Source organism: Electrona antarctica (assembly GCF_951216825.1).
Source record: "Electrona antarctica genome assembly, chromosome: 9".
Lineage (NCBI taxonomy): Eukaryota > Metazoa > Chordata > Actinopteri > Myctophiformes > Myctophidae > Electrona > Electrona antarctica.
Genome location: NC_136790.1, coordinates 42,399,971 through 42,419,749, shown reverse-complemented (window position 1 = coordinate 42,419,749; position 19,779 = coordinate 42,399,971). Strand labels below are relative to the sequence as shown.

The window sequence follows — 19,779 nt, the reverse complement described above, 5'->3', positions numbered from 1 at the left end:
TGTTCATCATCTTTCAATATTTAACCACTTAAACCCTTTGTGTGTTTTCGTTGACCGGCGTCCCCCAGGGCACTGTACTAGGTCCACTAGTATTACTGCACCCTTTACACCAATCGAATCGCTTCTCTGAAAATAGCTAATAGCTCACAATGTTGTCACGTTGGCAGTGGTTTTCAAACTCTTTCATGCCAATTAAAGGACCCCCAGATTGAGAATTTGTTTTACAATTTCTTCAAAAAGAAATCTCAAAGAATTTACTTTTTTTTAAAGATTTTTGAGGAAAAAAAAGCAGATCTTAAAACTCACATCGTGTCACATCATGACACACTGTGTGAGCTAGTTGATTGGCTATTCGTCCCCCCCACTAACCACTGGCGTTGTGTGACCTGGCAGATGGCCAATTTCTCCCCCACCTCCCCATAATAGGGACGCTAGGGTTCATGTGGTTAATAAAGATGCCAGGTGTGTGGATGATCAAGGCTTCTCTTTTGGAGAGTAGAGTTATAGGTTGAGGTTACGGGTCAGGGGGGTGTGAGGAGGGGGATCGGTGCATGGGTGTGCAGGGAGGCAGGGAGGAGGGTAGTCACGGTGGGGTATTAGTGGTTCTATTAGGAGTTAGTTATAGCGGTCAATGGACCAAGGAGGAATGGATCTTCCGGGTTTGGATCGAGGAGGGGTCAGACAAAGACGATACTCTACCTGTGTTCTGGTGTCCATCTTCCACTGCCCCGTCTGTGAGGCGTTTTTTGAAACGATAAGAGAAGTGAGGACAAAACCAAAAAAATGACCTGAATCCATAAAACCTGAATAGTCCAGGTCAAAAATAAAAAAAAAGATGAAGCCACCACCAAAACTGATTTTGTTTTAGCATGTTTAGCCATTCTTCTTGCCCATGCTCTTGTCCCTTGAGGTTTATTTTAGGTGGTACTTTACAAAAATCGTTATTATAAGTGCATACAAGTTCAATCCTTAAGCATAGGGGGTTTTCAGCGAGGAAAGAAGGAATTATTTTGTTTTTTTGCTGGATAACACAGTGACGCTACATTATCCTCAATGTCTCCATTGTGGGAAAAAAGCGTCCTACCACAATGTGCGTAATTCTGTCCCGTTGAATCATTACAAATACGTCCCATTTATTTTTGAAAGACGTTATCATCAGTTAAGATCATCCTTCACTTTGCAACATAAAAAGCTTGAATGGCTCCCCGGGGGGCAGTACAATCAATGAACAGAAATGAAAAACTTTGTGGTTTCAGCATCTGCTTATATGAACCCGAACATTTATAACTGAGACAATTATATACACGCGATTATACAAAACACTGTGTGTGGTAACATGTGAATAGAAAATAATGAAAAGCGTTTGATGGCATGAAGCACATATACATACCTTTCTTTTCTTTCTTCTGCTCTTCCTCGACCCCGGCCCCGAGCAGAGTGAAGATGATGCCTGTCTGAGAGTTGACTCCCACAGCCGTCACCAACATGCGCCCTGAGCCCTCCATCACGTGGGTCCCTGCATGGGGATATAAGATATATACCATAAGGTAAGATCCCTTTATTTATTTTTCCTATACATTTTGTTTTTAATTATTAATAATTCAAAACATTTAAAAAAAAAACATTCCCCATAAAAAGTTTTCAAAACAAAAATGTCTTTCTTTTTTAGTGAAAATAGCCAATCTACAAGCTCGTAGATCACCTATTTTCCACTATTAGCGGTAAGTGCTTGAGGGTGAGAGGCTGCGTGCAAGGGCTCCAAATTGTAGTGGAAGGAATGGGACAGCACTTTGAAGATGAGTACGCCATTCATGACACTTTATCACTTTTAAATCGGACATTAAGCACCCCCACAGCCCAAATGGAATGATTCTCTATTGCATAACTTATCAGACTGATTCCACTGCCAATCTCTCTCTCTCCAAAAAAAAGGTTAATCATAGTCGGTCGACTGTAGACAACATTTGACCAATCATAGTTGACTATACAAATCCTTAGTTGGGGACAGCACACAGTACTTTACCCAAGCCCCCAGTAAGGCTATCCAACGTTGAAGCTGCCACTTCCTACTGGCGAAATGTGGATCTATCCTTGTATTACTCTATGACTTTACCCCTATGCCACCCGAGTGCCCAGCCCTATACCATCCCTAAAACACAAAATGGGTACATTTATGTGCCATCCTCGTTTTCTTCAACGATTTATTTTACGTAAAAAAACCAAAGCTGCAAATATCCATTATGAATGAAAGCCACTAACATAATAGAATATTGTTAAAAGACCAGAGTTAACAGCTAAAAGGAAGCACCGCAATTTCTCCAATAACAGTTAATTGTTACCGGTTCCTATATAGTGAAGAAACGTCACTATTACCAGCAGTAATGTGTTGGGGTCATTGTTAGGTCTTCAGATTCACATTTAATTATCTTCGGACAAGAAGACTGGAAGCTAGCAAGGTGGTGCTTTAGATAAAGAATGAACGGAACATCTATAATTAACTTTGCCAGGAAAAACTGAATTAGCCATGCACGCACGCACGCACGCACGCACGCACGCACGCACGCACGCACGCACGCACGCACGCACGCACGCACGCACGCACGCACGCACGCACGCACGCACGCACGCACGCACGCACGCACGCACGCACGCACGCACGCACGCACGCACGCACGCACGCACGCACGCACGCACGCACGCACGCACGCACGCACGCACGCACGCACGCACGCACGCACGCACGCACGCACGCACGCACGCACGCACGCACGCACGCACGCACGCACGCACGCACACACACACACACACACACACACACACACACACACACACACACACACACACACACACACACACACACACACACACACACACACACACACACACACACACACACACACACACACACACACACACACACACACACACACACACACACACACACACACACACACACACACACAGCGCGACGCGTTGTGAGCTTGTAGATGTAACCAAGTGAGCTTGTAGATGCAACCAAGTGTCGAGCTCGGGTTTTTCGTCTTAGTTTTAGTCGGCGAAAACAACACTGCTGCCGGCCGGGTATGTGTATCCTTGTATGTTGCAAAAATGTTGCTTTTCAAGAAATTGAAAAATGGATGACTATTGTACAATAGTGTATAGGTCATTAATTGTACGGGGTAAAAAAAAAAATACGTTGAAATATGGAAATACAAAGAATCTGCCCGACAGACATGTTGTATTAGAGAGCAGCCTCCCTCCCTCCCAACCTTATCCACACTGATATTTCAGTATAATTAAGCTATTTAGACCCGAGCTCGATTTTACAAATGTCTTCTAAATCCTGACAGTTTTCTGAAAAACCCCATGTTTCTATGTCAGTGGTTCTCAAACATTTTCATGTCAAGGACCCCAAAAAATGATATGTAATTGGCCTCCGACCCCCATCTGAAAATATGTTGTTCCAGGGACCCCCCAGAAGCAGTTAAAAATTGAGTTAAAAATGTTCACTCTGAAAGAATATATATTCGAAATTTGCACCACATTTTCACGATTTTTCAAAAATAGCAGATCTACAATCTCGTAGCGCGGCACTCGGTGCCGGCTATGAGCTTGTAGATCTGCTATTTTTCAATAGATAAAGTATGACATAATGCTTAAAACACCAAAAGGGTTTCCCGCCCTGAATGGGTTAAGGGCCTGTTGTCTTCCCTCAGAGGGAAATGTCATGACAGCGTGACTTGAATAATAGATCAGATTTGTATGCGATCATAATAGATTCTGTAGCGACAGACAGCAAAGTAAGCCTGAGTGACTAATATGTGATGTGACTAATCTCTGCCCACACAGACCCCTGTCTGTCCCGGAAAACCTGACATTTGAGTACCTGAAGCTCAAGGTGAGAAATAACTCCCCTACTTTGTTTTCTGCTGGAGGCAGGCAACTCTCGAACCCTCGTCTTTCTCACCAGTGGCGTGCACCGATAGACACTAGAGGGTGCTAGAGCACCCCCCTGCCCTTTTCCCTCTGGACAAATGTGCCCTTTTGTTTTTTGTACAGTGTACACTGTGTACAGTATGTGGACCATGGTGACATTGATCAATTCTTGATAAAAAGCTTCTAATATGTTATTTAGGCCCCAACATCTATAAATGTCACACTATTAAGGCAACCGGCCGGTTCCACGCGCTGCACAAGGTGCCCTTTTTTCCACTAGAGCACCTGCCCCTCTAAAACTGAGTATTTCGTTTTAAACCACTTAAAGGGTAAGACCACTTTTTTTGAGGTTTGGGTTGTGTAGTTACTTTGCCATGATGTAACTCCAAATGTGGACAAGAAATACAAAATAACTGCTCCAGTGATTAGAAATTCATAATTCAAAATATGCTCCTAATTGACTTACATTGTACGCTAAAACAGCTCTCAAAGTCACTCTTTTAGTACGTAAACAAACACAAACAAAGTTGATTCAAACAATATAGAGCATCACCAAAACTCATGGGGGGTTTTTTTTTCATAAAAATGTTAACTTCCTGTTGATTTGTCCATTTTATTGGGAAGAAAACCCGGACTGGATCCGTGGATCGGGATCCAGATCTTCAAATAGTAAAATCAACAGGAAGTTAACATTTTTATGAAAAAATAAAACCACATGAATTTTGGTGAAGCTCCATATTGTCTGAATCAACTTTGTTTGTGTTTGTTTACGTACTAAAAGAGTGACTTTGAGAGTGTTTTAGCATACAATGTAAATCAATGAGGAGCATATTTTGAATTATCAATTCTGATCACTGGAACATTTTTTTTAATTTCTTGTCCACATGTGGAGTTACATCATGGCAAGGTAACTACACAACTCAAACCTAAAAAGAAAGTGGTCTTACCCTTTAACACTAGCATGAATAAAAAAGGGACACAAGTAGCATGTGCTTAAAATTCACATTTAGAAAATGTTTCATATGTCAAACATTTCTGACATGATAGAATAGAATGGATGGTGATGGTCATGGAAGGGGAACCTTCTGAAAGCTTCATGGGCAAAGATAATCAACTTCAAACCATAAAAAAAAATGGTCAAAATGACATCTCAGACATGCTGGTGTTAAGCCCTGTACAATTTGTCATACTTTCGATAAATGGGAAAATAATAGCTGATCATTGCTTACTTAGTTGTTAAAGATTACATGGCAATAGTGGGGTCCGGGGACCCTCCCAGTGGTCCCCGAGGGGTCTCCGCCGGCCCTATGAACAGGCCGGAGAAAGAGAAATGGGCGACAGACACATACCAGACAACAACATGGGGTCCTTGTCAGCTGCCTTCCGGACGTGGTCGGACTCTCCGGTCAGAGAGGACTCATCGATCTTCAGGTCGTTGCCCTGGATCAACACGCCGTCCGCAGGCAGCAGGTCACCTGGAGGAACACACACAGCAACAAGCCCACACAGCTTTCAATATGTTGGCTCTATGTGGCATTAACTGTAGTTCCCAGTGGTGTAAAGTAACAAAGTACTTTTACACTGTAGTACATTTGATGCAAATACTTTTTTACTCAAGTACATTTGGAATTCCGGACTTTCACTTGTAACCAAGTATTTCTATATTGCAGTATTGTTACTTTTACTTAAGTAAAGCATTTGAGTACTTTTTCCATCACTGGTAGTATAGTTCCCCCCCTTTCCCAAAAGGGGACATAAACATGTCCTGTTTCAGGTCAGCTTTTGTTTTTCTTTTGTCTTCCACTCTGCAGTTCCATGGACCTCTATTATGGACCCCCCAACTGCAGTTCCATGGACCTCTATTATGGACCCCCAACTGCAGTTCCATGGACCTATATGGACCCCCCAACTGCAGTTCCATGGACCTCTATTATGGACCCCCCAACTGCAGTTCCATGGACCTCTATTATGGACCCCCCAACTGCAGTTCCATGGACCTCTATTATGGACCCCCAACTGCAGTTCCATGGACCTCTATTATGGACCCCCCCAACTGCAGTTCCATGGACCTCTATTATGGACCCCCAACTGCAGTTCCATGGACCTCTATTATGGACCCCCAACTGCAGTTCCATGGACCTCTATTATGGACCCCCCAACTGCAGTTCCATGGACCTCTATTATGGACCCCCAACTGCAGTTCCATGGACCTCTATTATGGACCCCCCAACTGCAGTTCCATGGACCTCTATTATGGACCCCCCAACTGCAGTTCCATGGACCTCTATTATGGACCCCCCAACTGCAGTTCCATGGACCTCTATTATGGACCCCCAACTGCAGTTCCATGGACCTCTATTATGGACCCCCCAACTGCAGTTCCATGGACCTCTATTATGGACCCCCAAATGACTATCGAGTGTGACCGTGGACAAGGCCTCTTCACGGAGACTTCACAGTAGTGTTTTTAGTTTTAGTCATAGTCTCTTGAATAGTTTATAGTTGAATAGTTTTACATTTTAAAATATAATTTCGTGAACGGAAATGGCAGCTTCCTTACTCAGCTCATGGGGGCTATAGTTCCAGACTCTATATACTGTAGCATTCGGAGATTGAAGTTTTAACAACATTCTCCTCCAGTACTGGCCTATGTTTAGTGCAACAAAAAACCACAGTAGAAGCGTGACAGGGTGCCATGATGTTTGTTAGATATGGTACATATGTTATGTTACATATTGTATGATGACACCACGCATCAACTGGCTGCAACAGTGGTCTGTTTGAACCGTCAGTGATCAAAGTGCAGGCAAATTCACTTTCCTGGAGCATTTCTCTGCAATTTGTTGATCAAAGAGCAAGAGTGAAGCCCAACAGCTACTATTTCATTAAACTACACACCCCGCTCAATCCCATCTATCAGTCTACTGCAGGGGTTCTCAACCCGTGGGTCGCGACCCCTCGGGGGGTCGCCAAATTATTTTAGGGGGTCCCCAAATTATTTTCCAAAAAAAAATTAAATTGTATTTTCACGATTTTTCAAAAATAGCAGACCTACAAGTTCATAGCGCGCCACTCGGTGGCGCGCTATGAGCTTGTAGATCTGCTATTTTTCAATAGCTAAATTATAACAATGCTTAAAACACCAAAAGGGGTTCCCGCCCAAAATGGTTTAAGGTTATTGTAGCAGTCAATTTATATTGGGGGTCGGGAGGGGGCGGGGCGGGGGTACCGAGATATTGCCAAAGCATTTCCGGGGGTCCCCGGCCAAAAACGTTGAGAACCCCTGTGTTATTATAACACACTGCTATTAAAACACAGGGGATTTACACAGTAAATCCCCTGTGTTTTAATGTAACTCCAAAGAGTGTACCAATTAATTGACGAACATGCAAATGTAATAATTGATATATATTTTTCTACTCGGTCTGTGTCTCACAGGAGGGCTGTGGGCAGTTCAGACATCCGTCCACCAGCGACATCATTGATGGGGAATCCAAACTGCACGCTTTCTATTCCTGTAAAGTATTTTTTTATTATAATGTCTTTAATCACCCTAACGATGATGTCACTGGTGGACGGGTTTCTGAACTGCCCACAGCCCTCCTATGAGACACATCTTATATGAAGATAGGTTGAAAAGTGGTCCTTTAAATCCCAGCATCCATATTTAGGGGAAAAGCTTTCGCAGGAAAAATAGCAGATCGTCAAGCTCACACGACATGCTGCCTGCGACGTGTTGTGAGCTTGTCGATCTGCTATTTTTCCTGCGAAAGCTTTACTCCCCTCAACAACGGAAAACATAAAAAGACCATGGCATAGGCATAGGGCCCTGAGGGTCTCCGCTCAACCATAATGTGACCACATTTCACTGATTTCAGGGGCTGCCATCGTCAGCCTCCAGCTCTTTCACCAGAGGAGAAAACGGATTTATTTTTTATATATCAAAAATTAGTTATTAATAGCACAGGCAGACAGTTCACATAGAACATGTCTGAAATAAAGGTCAGAGCTGAAGTCAACATGTAAATATGAAATAAATGCTTAAACATGTAGCTAGGTGTAATGTCAGAGTCCACAGAAGTGAACCTTTCAGGCCTGTTTTCTCTGACATTACATGTCTCCACAACTGGCCGGTGGGTCAAACTGAACAACCAATAATAGTCAATTTGAAGCTATCCCTGCTTTCATACACGCTGGGCACAATATACGCTGTAGAGTGTTGTTTTTGGCAGCACATTTTGATTTTAGTTTTAGTCGTAGTCTCTTGAATAGTTTTCATTTAGTTTTAGACGCGTTGTGAGCTTGTAGATCGGCTATTTTCAGCATGCAACCAAGTGTAAAATGACTTATACTGGATCTCTTGTCCACTAGTCCCATCCTAACATTTTAGTCTAGTTATCTGTTGACGAAATTGTCAATATATTTAGTCTTAGTTTTAGTCATCATAGCTTAGTTTTTATTTAGATGTCTGAAATAAGTGTCAGAGCTGATATAAATATGAAATAAATGCTTAAACATGTAGCTAGGTGTAATGTTAGAGTCCACAGAAGACATGTAAATATGAAATAAATGCTTAAACATGTAGCTAGGCGTAATGTTAGAGTCCAAAGAAGTCAACCTAAGCCATATCTCCGAAACACGTGGGTCAAACTGAACAACCAATATGTCATTTGAAGCTATGATTCCCTGCTTTCATATGACATGAAAAAACGAAAATTCAAAAAAATCCAATGGCAGTCCCTCAGTCAAATGTGGTCACATTTGGAAAAAAGAAGAAAAAGAATGACTTATTGTTTGTCAAGGAGGGCCACATTATGTAGTCCTTCTCACCAGTGTTGTTTTTGGCAGCAAATTTCTATTTTAGTTTAATCCTATAGTCTTTGGAATTTAACTTAATTTAGTTTTAGTCATATTTTAGTCACCTGGAATGTTTTAGTGTTAGTCTAGTTTTAGTCGACTAAATGTCATAAGATTTTAGTCGACTAAATCTGCAGTTCATTTAGTCGACTAAAATGTATTTTGGCGGGCCTTGATGTCGTCCTAATGGCAATTTTTTTTACTTAAAGTAGTTACACTTAAATAGCCAATCAACAAGCTCTGCGACGCGTTGTGAACTTGTGAGCTTGTAGATCGGCTATTTTCAGCATGCAACCAAGTGCACAATGACTTATACTGGATCTCTTGTCCACTAGTCCCTTCACTTCCTAACATTTTAGTTTTAGTCTAAGCATCTGTTCACGAAATTGTCAATACATTTAGCTTAGTTTTAGTGAAAATAGCTTAGTTTTTAATTTAGTTTTCGTCAGTAAAAAAAAGGTAGTCGACGAACATTTTTCGGCATAGTTTTAGTGGACAAAATCAACACGGAAGATTGGGAGCCTCACTCCCAATCTTCCGCCGTAGTCTGAAAACCCACCTGTTCAGACTCCATCATGGCCCATAGCACTTGCCCTAGCCCCTTAGATAACACTTTTTTAGACTTAGGCCTCTTTCAGACGGAGACGGTCTCCAGATAAAATGGCAAAGTCCCGTTGCGTTCTCATTTTTTATTGACCCTTTACACGAGAACACACACTTTATGAAAACGCTATAATGTCGCTAGGTGGCGGTAACGGGCTGCCAAATAGACCAGTCACCCACGTATAAGAAGAAGAACCAGGTAGCTCCCCCTTCACACAACACTATCAGGGTTTTGAATGACGCTTCCAGAACACAACGTGGTTGTGGCCGTCGCTCGCTGCCTGCTTTCTACTAACACATCGAGGTGACACACAGGCTGACAGGCAGAACAGAGCATGCAGGCAGAGCGCGCCACTGGATGGTTATATATTTTTATAATACATTAGGCTACATAAACGCTGCTGCCGCGGCTGCCGCCTATCACAATGCATTGTATTTACATCATGGTTTTACATTCACCATCGCTGATGAGCAGCGCTTTGTAGGCGAGGAGGGAGGCTTGTTCAGGAACTCCATTATATCATATATGGCTCTGCAGTCTGCATCAATGTAATAAACATATGCGCTGTGGGCCAACGTGAGCCATGATGTCATAAGATTTTCGGATTCACCGTTTTGCCTGTTTACACGGAGAAGGGATAAAACGGCGTTCTCAAAGATTTCCACTCTGGAAGGTGTTTTCACTTTGTTGCGTTTTCACCTCCTGAAAACACCGTTCTTGTCTAAAGGGACCCCAGCAAACGATACTTTATTTTGCCGTTTTCTATGAACACCGTTCTCGTGTAAAGACCACCTTAGATAGCATTGTAGAGTTATAGCATGTGATGTAGACTGCACTAGAATTGCATTTTATGTAGTCATAGCACTTTATAGTATATATGTATATTATAGTATACTGTAGTATAGTTTATATGTATAGTTTCATTATGTAGATACTACACTGTTACGTTCTTAGCTTACCGGTACGCATGTTTCATGATAACTACTTTTTATGTATATGATATATTGCCAAGCTTTTTGTTCTTGCTTAATGTAAATCGCTCTGGATTAAGAGCGTCTGCTAAATGCCTAAATTGTAAATTGTAGTCTAAGCATTATGTTGACGAAATTGTCAATACATTTAGCTTAGTTTTAGTAAAAATAGCTTAGTTTTCATTTAGTTTCCATTTAGAACATTTTTCGTCTTAGTTTTAGTCGATGAAATCAACACTGCTTCTCAGTCTCACACCCACCGTATTTGATCTGCGCGATGTCCCCCACCACGATGTCGGCAACGGGCAGCTGGATGACCTGGCCGCCGCGGACCACCTGGAACTTCTGCTCCTGCTCGATGCGGCTCTGCAGCCCGCGGAACTGCTTCTCCTTGGACCAGTCATTGAAGGCCGTCACCAGCACCACGCACACCACCGACAGCAGGATGGCCGCACCCTCGATCCAGCCCGCCTCCGCCTCGCCCTCGTCCTCCGCGCCTGCCTCAGCCGTGCCGCAGCCTGGGTGGAGGGGTGGATGCAGCCGCACGCGGTGGTTGTGGTGGTGGTGAGAGAGGGGGAGGGGAAGAGAAAAAAGCAAAATGTGGAACCCATTTAGACCTGAAGTCCCCCCCATCTGAAAATATGTTGTTCCAGGGGGACACACCCCAGAAGCAAAGATTTTAGTTAAAAACGCTCTGAAAGAATATATATTCAAAGATCTGTGAACCAATAGTTCTCCAGTGCTTGCTCCATGCGCGCCCGCCCCTCTAGACCAGAAAACACGCTGGCTGGGCCAAGCTAGGCTAGTGTCACCGTAGCTTTTAACCAGTTCAACCGTTATTGTAAACGTTAGCTATATATTTACCTTGTGTATCTGCTATTATGCTGCTCTTATCTCCACATTTTAATTCACCCTTTGTCAAGTCCCGCCCATGGTTGTGCCCCTCTTCGCACCCATTGGTTGCTGTGTTTTTCAGTTGCTGTGTATTGATATACTTATATTATATAAGTATATATATATATATATATATATATGTGACCCCACGCGATATAGAGACTGCCATCGCGGGGGTGGCAACTGTTCAGGACAGCTGAAAAACTATTTTATTTTTCCTTTTTTATTTTTCTGTCTAAAATGATCTGAAGCTATATTATTATTCATGTAATGTTAGCGCAGGTCTGAAATAGATGTCAGAGCTTAACTCGGCATGTAAACATGACATAATTGTATTAATGTTTAAGTGTAATGATTTTATTGACCGGATTATCCGTAGTCCTCCAGCCGTTAGCTTAAATGTGCTAATATTATAAGCTAACTGCATTACTAAAGCCAATGTATTGCGGTAAATGCGGCATGTCCGCGGTAAATTACTTATAAAAGTGAGTCGCGTTATATTTACCTTAAATACCAGCCAAAGTACATTCCAAATAAACAATTATTTGCCACGTTATGTTGTTATATCAGTTTAATTAATAAAAAACATTACGTTTCTTCTTCGTTGGTATAAGGGGAAATGTTGAAACACTTCCGCATTTCTTCTTCTTTGTTTTTGTGAAATGTTGAGTGACGGCCTGAGATTGGCTAATTCCGTATGACGCAGGCGCCTGTGATTGGCTCTGGCTGTGTTTTACTTCCTTATTGTTCCTTATTTCAGCGACAGAAACAGCTGCCTGTGTGTGTGGCGTTTAATGAACATGGAAGCAGAAAACGAAAAGAACACGATGGACCCTGCTGCTAGACGCGATTTTATCGCTAAAAGAATTTGTACTCTACTTAACATGTTGAGGGCAGAAGGTTTGAGACCAAGCCATCAACTAGAATTGGACAAGGAGCTCGAGGAGTTTTTAGATATGGATGACGGTGATGTTGGAAGTCTGACAGAGGAAGATGACTCGGACGAAGAATCCAGTTTGCCAGGTGATATCGACGATGTTCGTGTATTTGAAAATGATGACACAGACTGTAACATTGTCACAGTGGAGGAAAATATCCACGAGGAGACATTAGCCAACGAGGTTGTCTATCCTATTAGAGACAATGAACTCAATAAAATCCGAAACTTCATGTGTAGATGCACAAAGCGCCGGGCAGATAAAGAGAACGATTCCGCACAGTCGTGTATGCTAAAGTTGGATCCATTAGATGTATATGACAGACGTCAGCAGATATCCATGTTGGCGGCAGACATGAGAGACATGCTGATTATGGGACATTATGATACTCACATAAGAACAACAGAGATGACTAGTAACAACAAAAAAACGCCAACCAAACGGAAGGCTCCATGGACAGAATACATCGTCAATGACATAAAAATCTGCAGGACAACGTACATGTTTACGGAATGCATTGCAGTCTATGGGCTCGTGCAAGTACATGAACCACGTGACCGGGCTGTTTTCTGCCCCCTCAATATCGCAACTCTTCTATAAGATGGCTCTCCGCATCAAGTGCATAATACTTGTTTATTTGGAGTGAACATGACATTGACGAGTAAATAATATTAACACGACTCCCGTCGATAAGTTATTTAGCCTGGACATTTCCGCATTTAGCTGAAAACGGGCTTAGTACTATTCGGCTAGCGGCAGGAGCTAACGGCTAACAGTCCAGGCCAGGCAGATGCAAAGATGCTGTCTACCATTCTGTCAATGTAAGCGTTTGTATAGCTGTTGCAAAAGACACAAAGCTACAGAGCTACAAAGATGAACTGGTTTCAACTTCACCTACACAGATTCAAAGCTACAAATACGCTGTGTATCTTTGTTTTTGTTCCCCTCTATTGAGAACAAAGGGACGTTTAATAAAAACTGTGGTAACTGCATTATGTATTCAACTTTGACTACTATTTGAATCTACCCCAATAACATAATATAGGTGCTAAAACATTGACATTTTCCAGTTACTATAGTTACTTTGTAGATTTTGATAATTATTATAAAACATACATTAACCACTTCAACCTTATATGCATTAGTATGAATAGGGTAGTAGTACTTTAACTTAAGTAAATCAATTGGGTAATTTATAGTATAGGCCTACTACTTTTTTGAATTTGACAATTTTATAAAGGCTCATTTCCTTACTATACCCTGACCCAGAATTAATAACTATAGCTTCACTCTTGTTTTCGACTCAATACTGCCCCCGCCTGGGGGGGTAGAGTACCTCATTTTAGCAATGAAGAGGAAACAGCGCCCCCAAATGCCACTGACCGTGGAACTGCATCTTTGAAGACCAAATTCTCAGATTGCTGTATCTCTGCAAGACATTACTCTATAAGCCATATCTCAAAAACTAGTGGGTCAAACTGCACAACCAATATGTCAATTTGAAGCTATGATTCCCTGCTTTCATATGACATGATAAAAACAAAAATGAAAAAAATCCAATGGCAGTCCTTCGATCAAATCTGGTCACATATATACTTATATTTTAAACTTGGTGTCAGTAAAAAGGAACATCACAGGTGCATCATGGTGACTGGGCATATCATGTTTGTTTTTGTTTTTTTCCAAAAATGATGTTATAGCAAATTCAACATAAACAAGGCGGAACCAGGGCGGAACGAGCCTGCTGGTTAGTCAGTCAGGGACCAATCAGAAGGCTGACATAGGGTGCATTTTAATTCCAGCCTGGGAACCTTGCCGCCTGGGATAGAGAAGATATACAGGACAGAGCAGGTTGTTGTAACACCACGCTCAGTAGCTGTCTCTGGTGCTGAGAGTAGAGTAGAGCACCACACGCACGCACCCACGCACGCACGCACGCACGCACGCACCCACGCACGCTCAGTAGCTGTCTCTGGTGCTGAGAGTAGAGTAGAGCACCGCACGCACGCACAATCAGACGGTATAGAGGGTTTGAAGCTGTCCGTGGTGCTGAATAGCAGACCTGTCATATCGCAGCAGACCACTATAAGGCAGGCCGATTATCAAGCTCTAATAATAACAACCTAAAACATGAACCGTGGTCCTTTAACTCCATGAAATGCTAAAAAGTAAGGCAGGCAGTTGGAAAGCCATCATCACACTCAGAGTCATTACAGTCTGACCAGCCAAACCATAGGGGTGTTTTGTGTCAGTGTTTGTGTGCGTGCGTGCGTGCGTGCGTGCGTGCGTGCGTGCTTATAGCTGCAGTTAAACCTTTCATATGTAAATGTGCATTAAGTCAACCCACTGCTGTACTGTGACTATTTCTAGTCTGCGTGCCGTTTGGATCTCTCTCTCTCTCTCTCTCTCTCTCTCTCTCTCTCTCTCTCTCTCTCTCTCTCTCTCTCTCTCCCTCCCTCCCTCCCTCCCCTATAGGCTAGCTATCTCACTGTTTACTGCACCACCCACCCCCCCCCCCCACCCCCCATCTCAGCACCAGGTCCATATTTGAATGTAAATCAAATCAATTCAAATGTGAGTGTGACCGAGGCGGTTCAGACTCATATATATAGTATATATGTATTCTTATCAGTGTGAATCGCTGATTTCACTCGTGCTTATTCATACCCACCGGAGGTCTTATTCATACCTGCCGGAGGTCTTATTCATACCCGCCGGAGGTTTTATTCATACCTGCCGGAGGTCTTATTCATACCCGCCGGAGGTCTTATTCATACCTGCCGGAGGTCTTATTCATACCCGCCGGAGGTCTTATTCATACCTGCCGGAGGTCTTATTCATACCCGCCGGAGGTCTTATTCATACCTGCCGGAGGTCTTATTCATACCCGCCGGAGGTCTTATTCATACCTGCCGGAGGTCTTATTCATACCCGCCGGAGGTTTTGGCGCTCAGACTTATAGAATGCGTTTGGTATGAGAGGGGGCGGGGCTCACGTACAATACAGTATCAACCCCAGATTTTTGAGTGGTGTAAACCACTCCTACGACTGGCTTTGTTAGTTTACGTGTCTGTCTGTCTGTCTGTTCCAAAAAAATTAGCATGGTTGCTACGGTCACCCAGTTCACCCGGGTGTGATTTCATTACGTCAGACATTACGTCAGACCACAGCTGATGAGTCTATATAAGACCTTACACCACTCAGTTCACACGGGTGAGATTTGTCTTCTACGCATTAAAACGCAACCCTGATTAGTATGTATGTGCAGATGGATGCAGTAATTAGCATAATAATTCCTTTTAGCATTTCTATGCGTTTAACATCTAGCTTTTGAAAGCAAGCAAATTTCGTCGCCGACACTGATAGTCGTGACATTTTCCTCATTGGCTGCCTGGCCTTTAAGCCACTGGGGGACTCCCTTCCCAATCCCATACCCTGAATGGGCACAAAAGCGCTTAATGCACTCTAAGGTCTCATTCACACCTAAAAGACACCTGTCTTGTCCGTGATTAATGGCCGCCCCAATGCATTTCCAATGGAAGTCACATGGTTCGACCAAACATTTTTGTTTGATGGCTGTGTTCTGCCCCCCTCCACCCCATCAAACAAAAATGTTTGGTCAAACCATGTGACTTCCATTGGAAATGCATTGGGGCGGCCATTAAACACGGACAAGACACAAGACAGGTGTCTTTTAAGTGTGAATGAGGCCTAAATACGCACAAACGATCCAACATCTAACTGTAAACATAAACAAAAATAACTTAGTGTAGTAATAATAAGCGTGATATTGCTGAAACCACCAATCATAGCATCAAATGGTCGCATCCCCAGATTGGTTGTGCTGGCATGCAGGCTAATGGAATTCCATTAAAGGCACTGCATGGGGGAGATGATTGATGTGGCCGACTCAGCAGCTTGTTCTGCCCTCCCTGTCTTCATTTCCTGTTTCATGGCCGGCAGAGCTGATGCACGTACAGTATGGGAGCCCGCACGGAGCTCAAGGTTATTTCACTACTCATTAACCTTCACACAGCTTTGTATACGCACGCACGCACGCACGCACGCACGCACGCACGCACGCACGCACGCACGCACGCACGCACGCACGCACGCACGCACGCACGCACGCACGCACGCACGCACGCAATTGCATGCACACACACATAGGTACACACACCACACACCCAATGTACCCTTTTCTTGATGAATCCACTGACCTCCTTGCTTGCATCTGTGCGAGCGAGTGTTGGTGCATGACTGTATACTGTGACAGGTATTGAAGTCACAAGTAGCAGTTTGACACTCACTCATCACTCACTCACTGTGTGACAAACGTCATGGTCTGGTCTGTGTGTTCATGCGTCATGCATGTTTTCTGTAGCAATGGTCCTCGGGTTAGGTTTCTGGTTTAAGGACTTCAGTGTTTTGTACCATACTATTGTACTGTAGCGTCCCAGTGAGACACTAGTACTGTGTTATGGTTGGGAATGGTAAATGGTAAATGGTGCATTTATATAGCGCCTTTATCCAAGGCGCTTTACATAGATTGTGCATTACATTCACCCATTCATACACCGATTGCGGCGGAAGCCATGCAAGGTACCAACCAGCACATCGGGAGCAATTTGGGGTTCAGTGTCTTGCCCAAGGACACTTCGACATGTAGACAGGAGGAGCCGGGATTCGAACCGCCGACCCATGGATCATTGGACGACCTGCTCTACCTCCTGAGCCACAGTCACCCGTGTTACCGTGTGTGTTCCTTTAAGGTTGGCCCCGGGGGGAAGTACTTTCGGGGGAGGGCGGAAGCACGTTTACTAGTTTGAGGGGCTGTTGTTGTGTTGGGTTTCGCTAGCATTAGGCTATTCATTGCTATCCAGCCTTTACCACTGTGTGCCTTGTTGTTACCTCGTCTATTTCTGAGGTTACTGGAGGTCAATGCTTAAAGTGTGATTACCTTTGAGGGGATTAAGCATGTTTACCTACACCCATCAAACCCATTAGTGTCAACCTCAGACCATCAGATCATGGTCTGATTTTGAAACTAAAAGGCTTTGTGTTTGTGTCAATCTGAAAAACGTCATGGTCTGGTATGTGTGTTCATGCGTCATGTTTGCATGTTTGGAATTGTAACAGCTGAAATCAGCAATATAACAATATTCAGGTATTAACCTAAGGGCCACATTATAAGTGAAGGTGAGGGCCGCATGTGGCCCCCGCCGGGGCCGCCAGTTGCCCATGTATAATGCTACAGGTGACCGTCAGTCAGTCACTCACTCACCCTCGATGCCCTCAGGCGGGTGGTAGAAGGACAGGCCCAGAGAGATGATGGCGGCCAGCTCCAGGATGATCAGGGTCACGTCCTGCAGAGCCTCCCAGACCAGCTGCATGAAGGTCTTGGACTTCTTGGGAGGGATCAGGTTGGGCCCGTACACCTCTTTCCTCTTGTCCAGGTCCACTTGGTCGCCCCCCAGACCTGTGAGAGAGAGAGAGAGAGAGAGAGAGCGAGAGAGATTAACAGTCATCGCAACCAGTGTTGATTTCGTCGACTAAAGCTATGACAAAATATGTTCGTCGACTACCTATTTTCACTGACGAAAACAAAATAGAAACAAAATTAAAACTAAGCTACGATGACTTAAACTAAGACTAAACTGGCCATGCATTGTCAACGGCATTCAATGTTTGTGTTAGGACAATGTTTGTGTTTACACAAACCCTCAAATCTGGACATAGGAGGGGCTAGCACCCCTCAAAAACAGATATGCATCCACTGTGTTAATAAAGCTTCACTTCCAGCAGACCACATACACGCACACACATGTATGCACATGCATGCACGCACGCACACGCACAGTACAAGCTACCTCAAGTAGCCACAATCACAGGGCGCTTTTATCATCACACATCATCTCAAGTCGGCCAATCACAATTTGCGTCGTCATCTTTGTTTTCAATGTTTGTGTTTACACAAACACTCAAAGCTGGCCACCCATTGTTAATGGCATTCAATGTTTGTTGGGGGGGGCGCTAGCCCCTCCTATATATATATTCGTCCTGTCACGTCTCACATTTGCCATTGACAATGAAAGGAGAATTCACGTCATATGTGCCTGAAATATGACGTACATTAAACATTAAATGCCGTTGACAATGAAAGGAAAATGTACGTCATGAAAGGAAAATGTACGTCATGAAAGGAAAATGTACGCGGTCCTGTCGCTAGTCACGGTAGAATTAATCATACCTCCCGTTGCCTCTAGAGTGTTTTGGCTACATCTAGCTGCTACAGCCACATCCGGGATAACATCCGGTCCGTCGGTAAAAGTGCTCCGTTGCTATAAATCGCTGGGCGCTCTGATTTAATGGATTAAATAACCCTGGGCGTTCGGGGTGTTAACACAATGTTTGTGTTTGCTTTCTGATCCCACAATGACAACAAACCCACAAAGCTGGATATATAGGAGAGGCTAGTGCCCCTCAATAAAAACACGCACGCACGCACGCACGCACGCACGCACGCACGCACGCACGCACGCACACGCACACACACACACACACAGTGAGGGGCGCTCTTATCATCATACATCATCATGGATCATCTCATTCTGGCCAATCTTAATTTGCGTCCTCACTTTTGTCTTCAATGTTTGTGTTTACAAAAATTACTAAGATGAGACTATTACACATCAAATAAAATGAGAGAGAGAGAGAGAGAGAGAGAGAGAGAGAGAGAGAGAGAGAGAGAGAGAGAGAGAGAGAGAGAGAGAGAGAGAGAGAGAGAGAGAGAGAGAGAGAGAGAGAGAGAGAGAGAGAGAGAGAGAGAGTAAGGAATTGCTCCCTGTTGTCTTGTCTCTCCACCGCTGCTTGAATACACACATGTGAAATTGACAGTGTTAATTTTAATTAACGCAGTGTATGGGTGTCAAAGAAATATAGATAGACAATACTCTAATGATCTGCCGTTCTTTTCTTTTGCTCTCCCACCCACACACACACACACACACACACACACACACACACACACACACACACACACACACACACACACACACACACACACACACACACACACACACACACACACACACACACACACACACAGCAGCCTCTCTAATTGCTCGTCTTAGTCATAGAGTCATGACAGGCTCCACATGGCTCTCAGAGTCTTACATAATGCCTTTCAAGAGAGGCAAAGCCTTTCTGACCCCCCCCCCCCTCAACCCCCCCCCGTCCTCCTCCTCACAAGCCAAGAGCCGCACAAGTATCTCCCTCTCCTCTGCCAGGCTTTAATCCATGTAGACCTGACACAAGATTCTACAAATGCCTTCTAAATCCTGACAGTTTTCTTGAAAACCCCATGTTTCTATGTCAGTGGTTCTCAAACATTTTCATGTCAAGGACCCTAAAAATATATGTAATTGTTGGCCGCCGACCCCCATAGGAAAATATGATGTTCCAGGGACCCCCCCAGAAGCAAAGATTTGAGTTAAAAAGGTTCGCTCTGAAAGAATATTCAAAGATTTGCACCACATTTTCACGATTTTTCAACAACAGCAGACCTACAAACTTGTAG

At 43.7% G+C, this 19,779-nt stretch overlaps 1 protein-coding gene across 4 annotated transcripts in view; it reads right to left on the bottom strand.

The window, feature by feature from the left end:
- atp2b2 (ATPase plasma membrane Ca2+ transporting 2) overlaps positions 1–19,779 on the bottom strand; it is a 334,512-nt gene that overhangs the window by 88,640 nt on the left and 226,093 nt on the right. For 3 of the 4 annotated variants that reach the window (XM_079510385.1, XM_079510382.1, XM_079510383.1), the window contains 5 exons: positions 17,485–17,679; positions 10,629–10,886; positions 5,286–5,411; positions 1,391–1,516; positions 700–732 (listed from right to left, as the gene is read on the bottom strand). In XM_079510385.1, coding sequence (XP_079366511.1) covers positions 700–732; positions 1,391–1,516; positions 5,286–5,411; positions 10,629–10,886; positions 17,485–17,679 — 738 coding nt within the window. The remainder of the gene's footprint in view (positions 1–699; positions 733–1,390; positions 1,517–5,285; positions 5,412–10,628; positions 10,887–17,484; positions 17,680–19,779) is intronic. The other variant, XM_079510384.1, reaches the window with a different exon arrangement.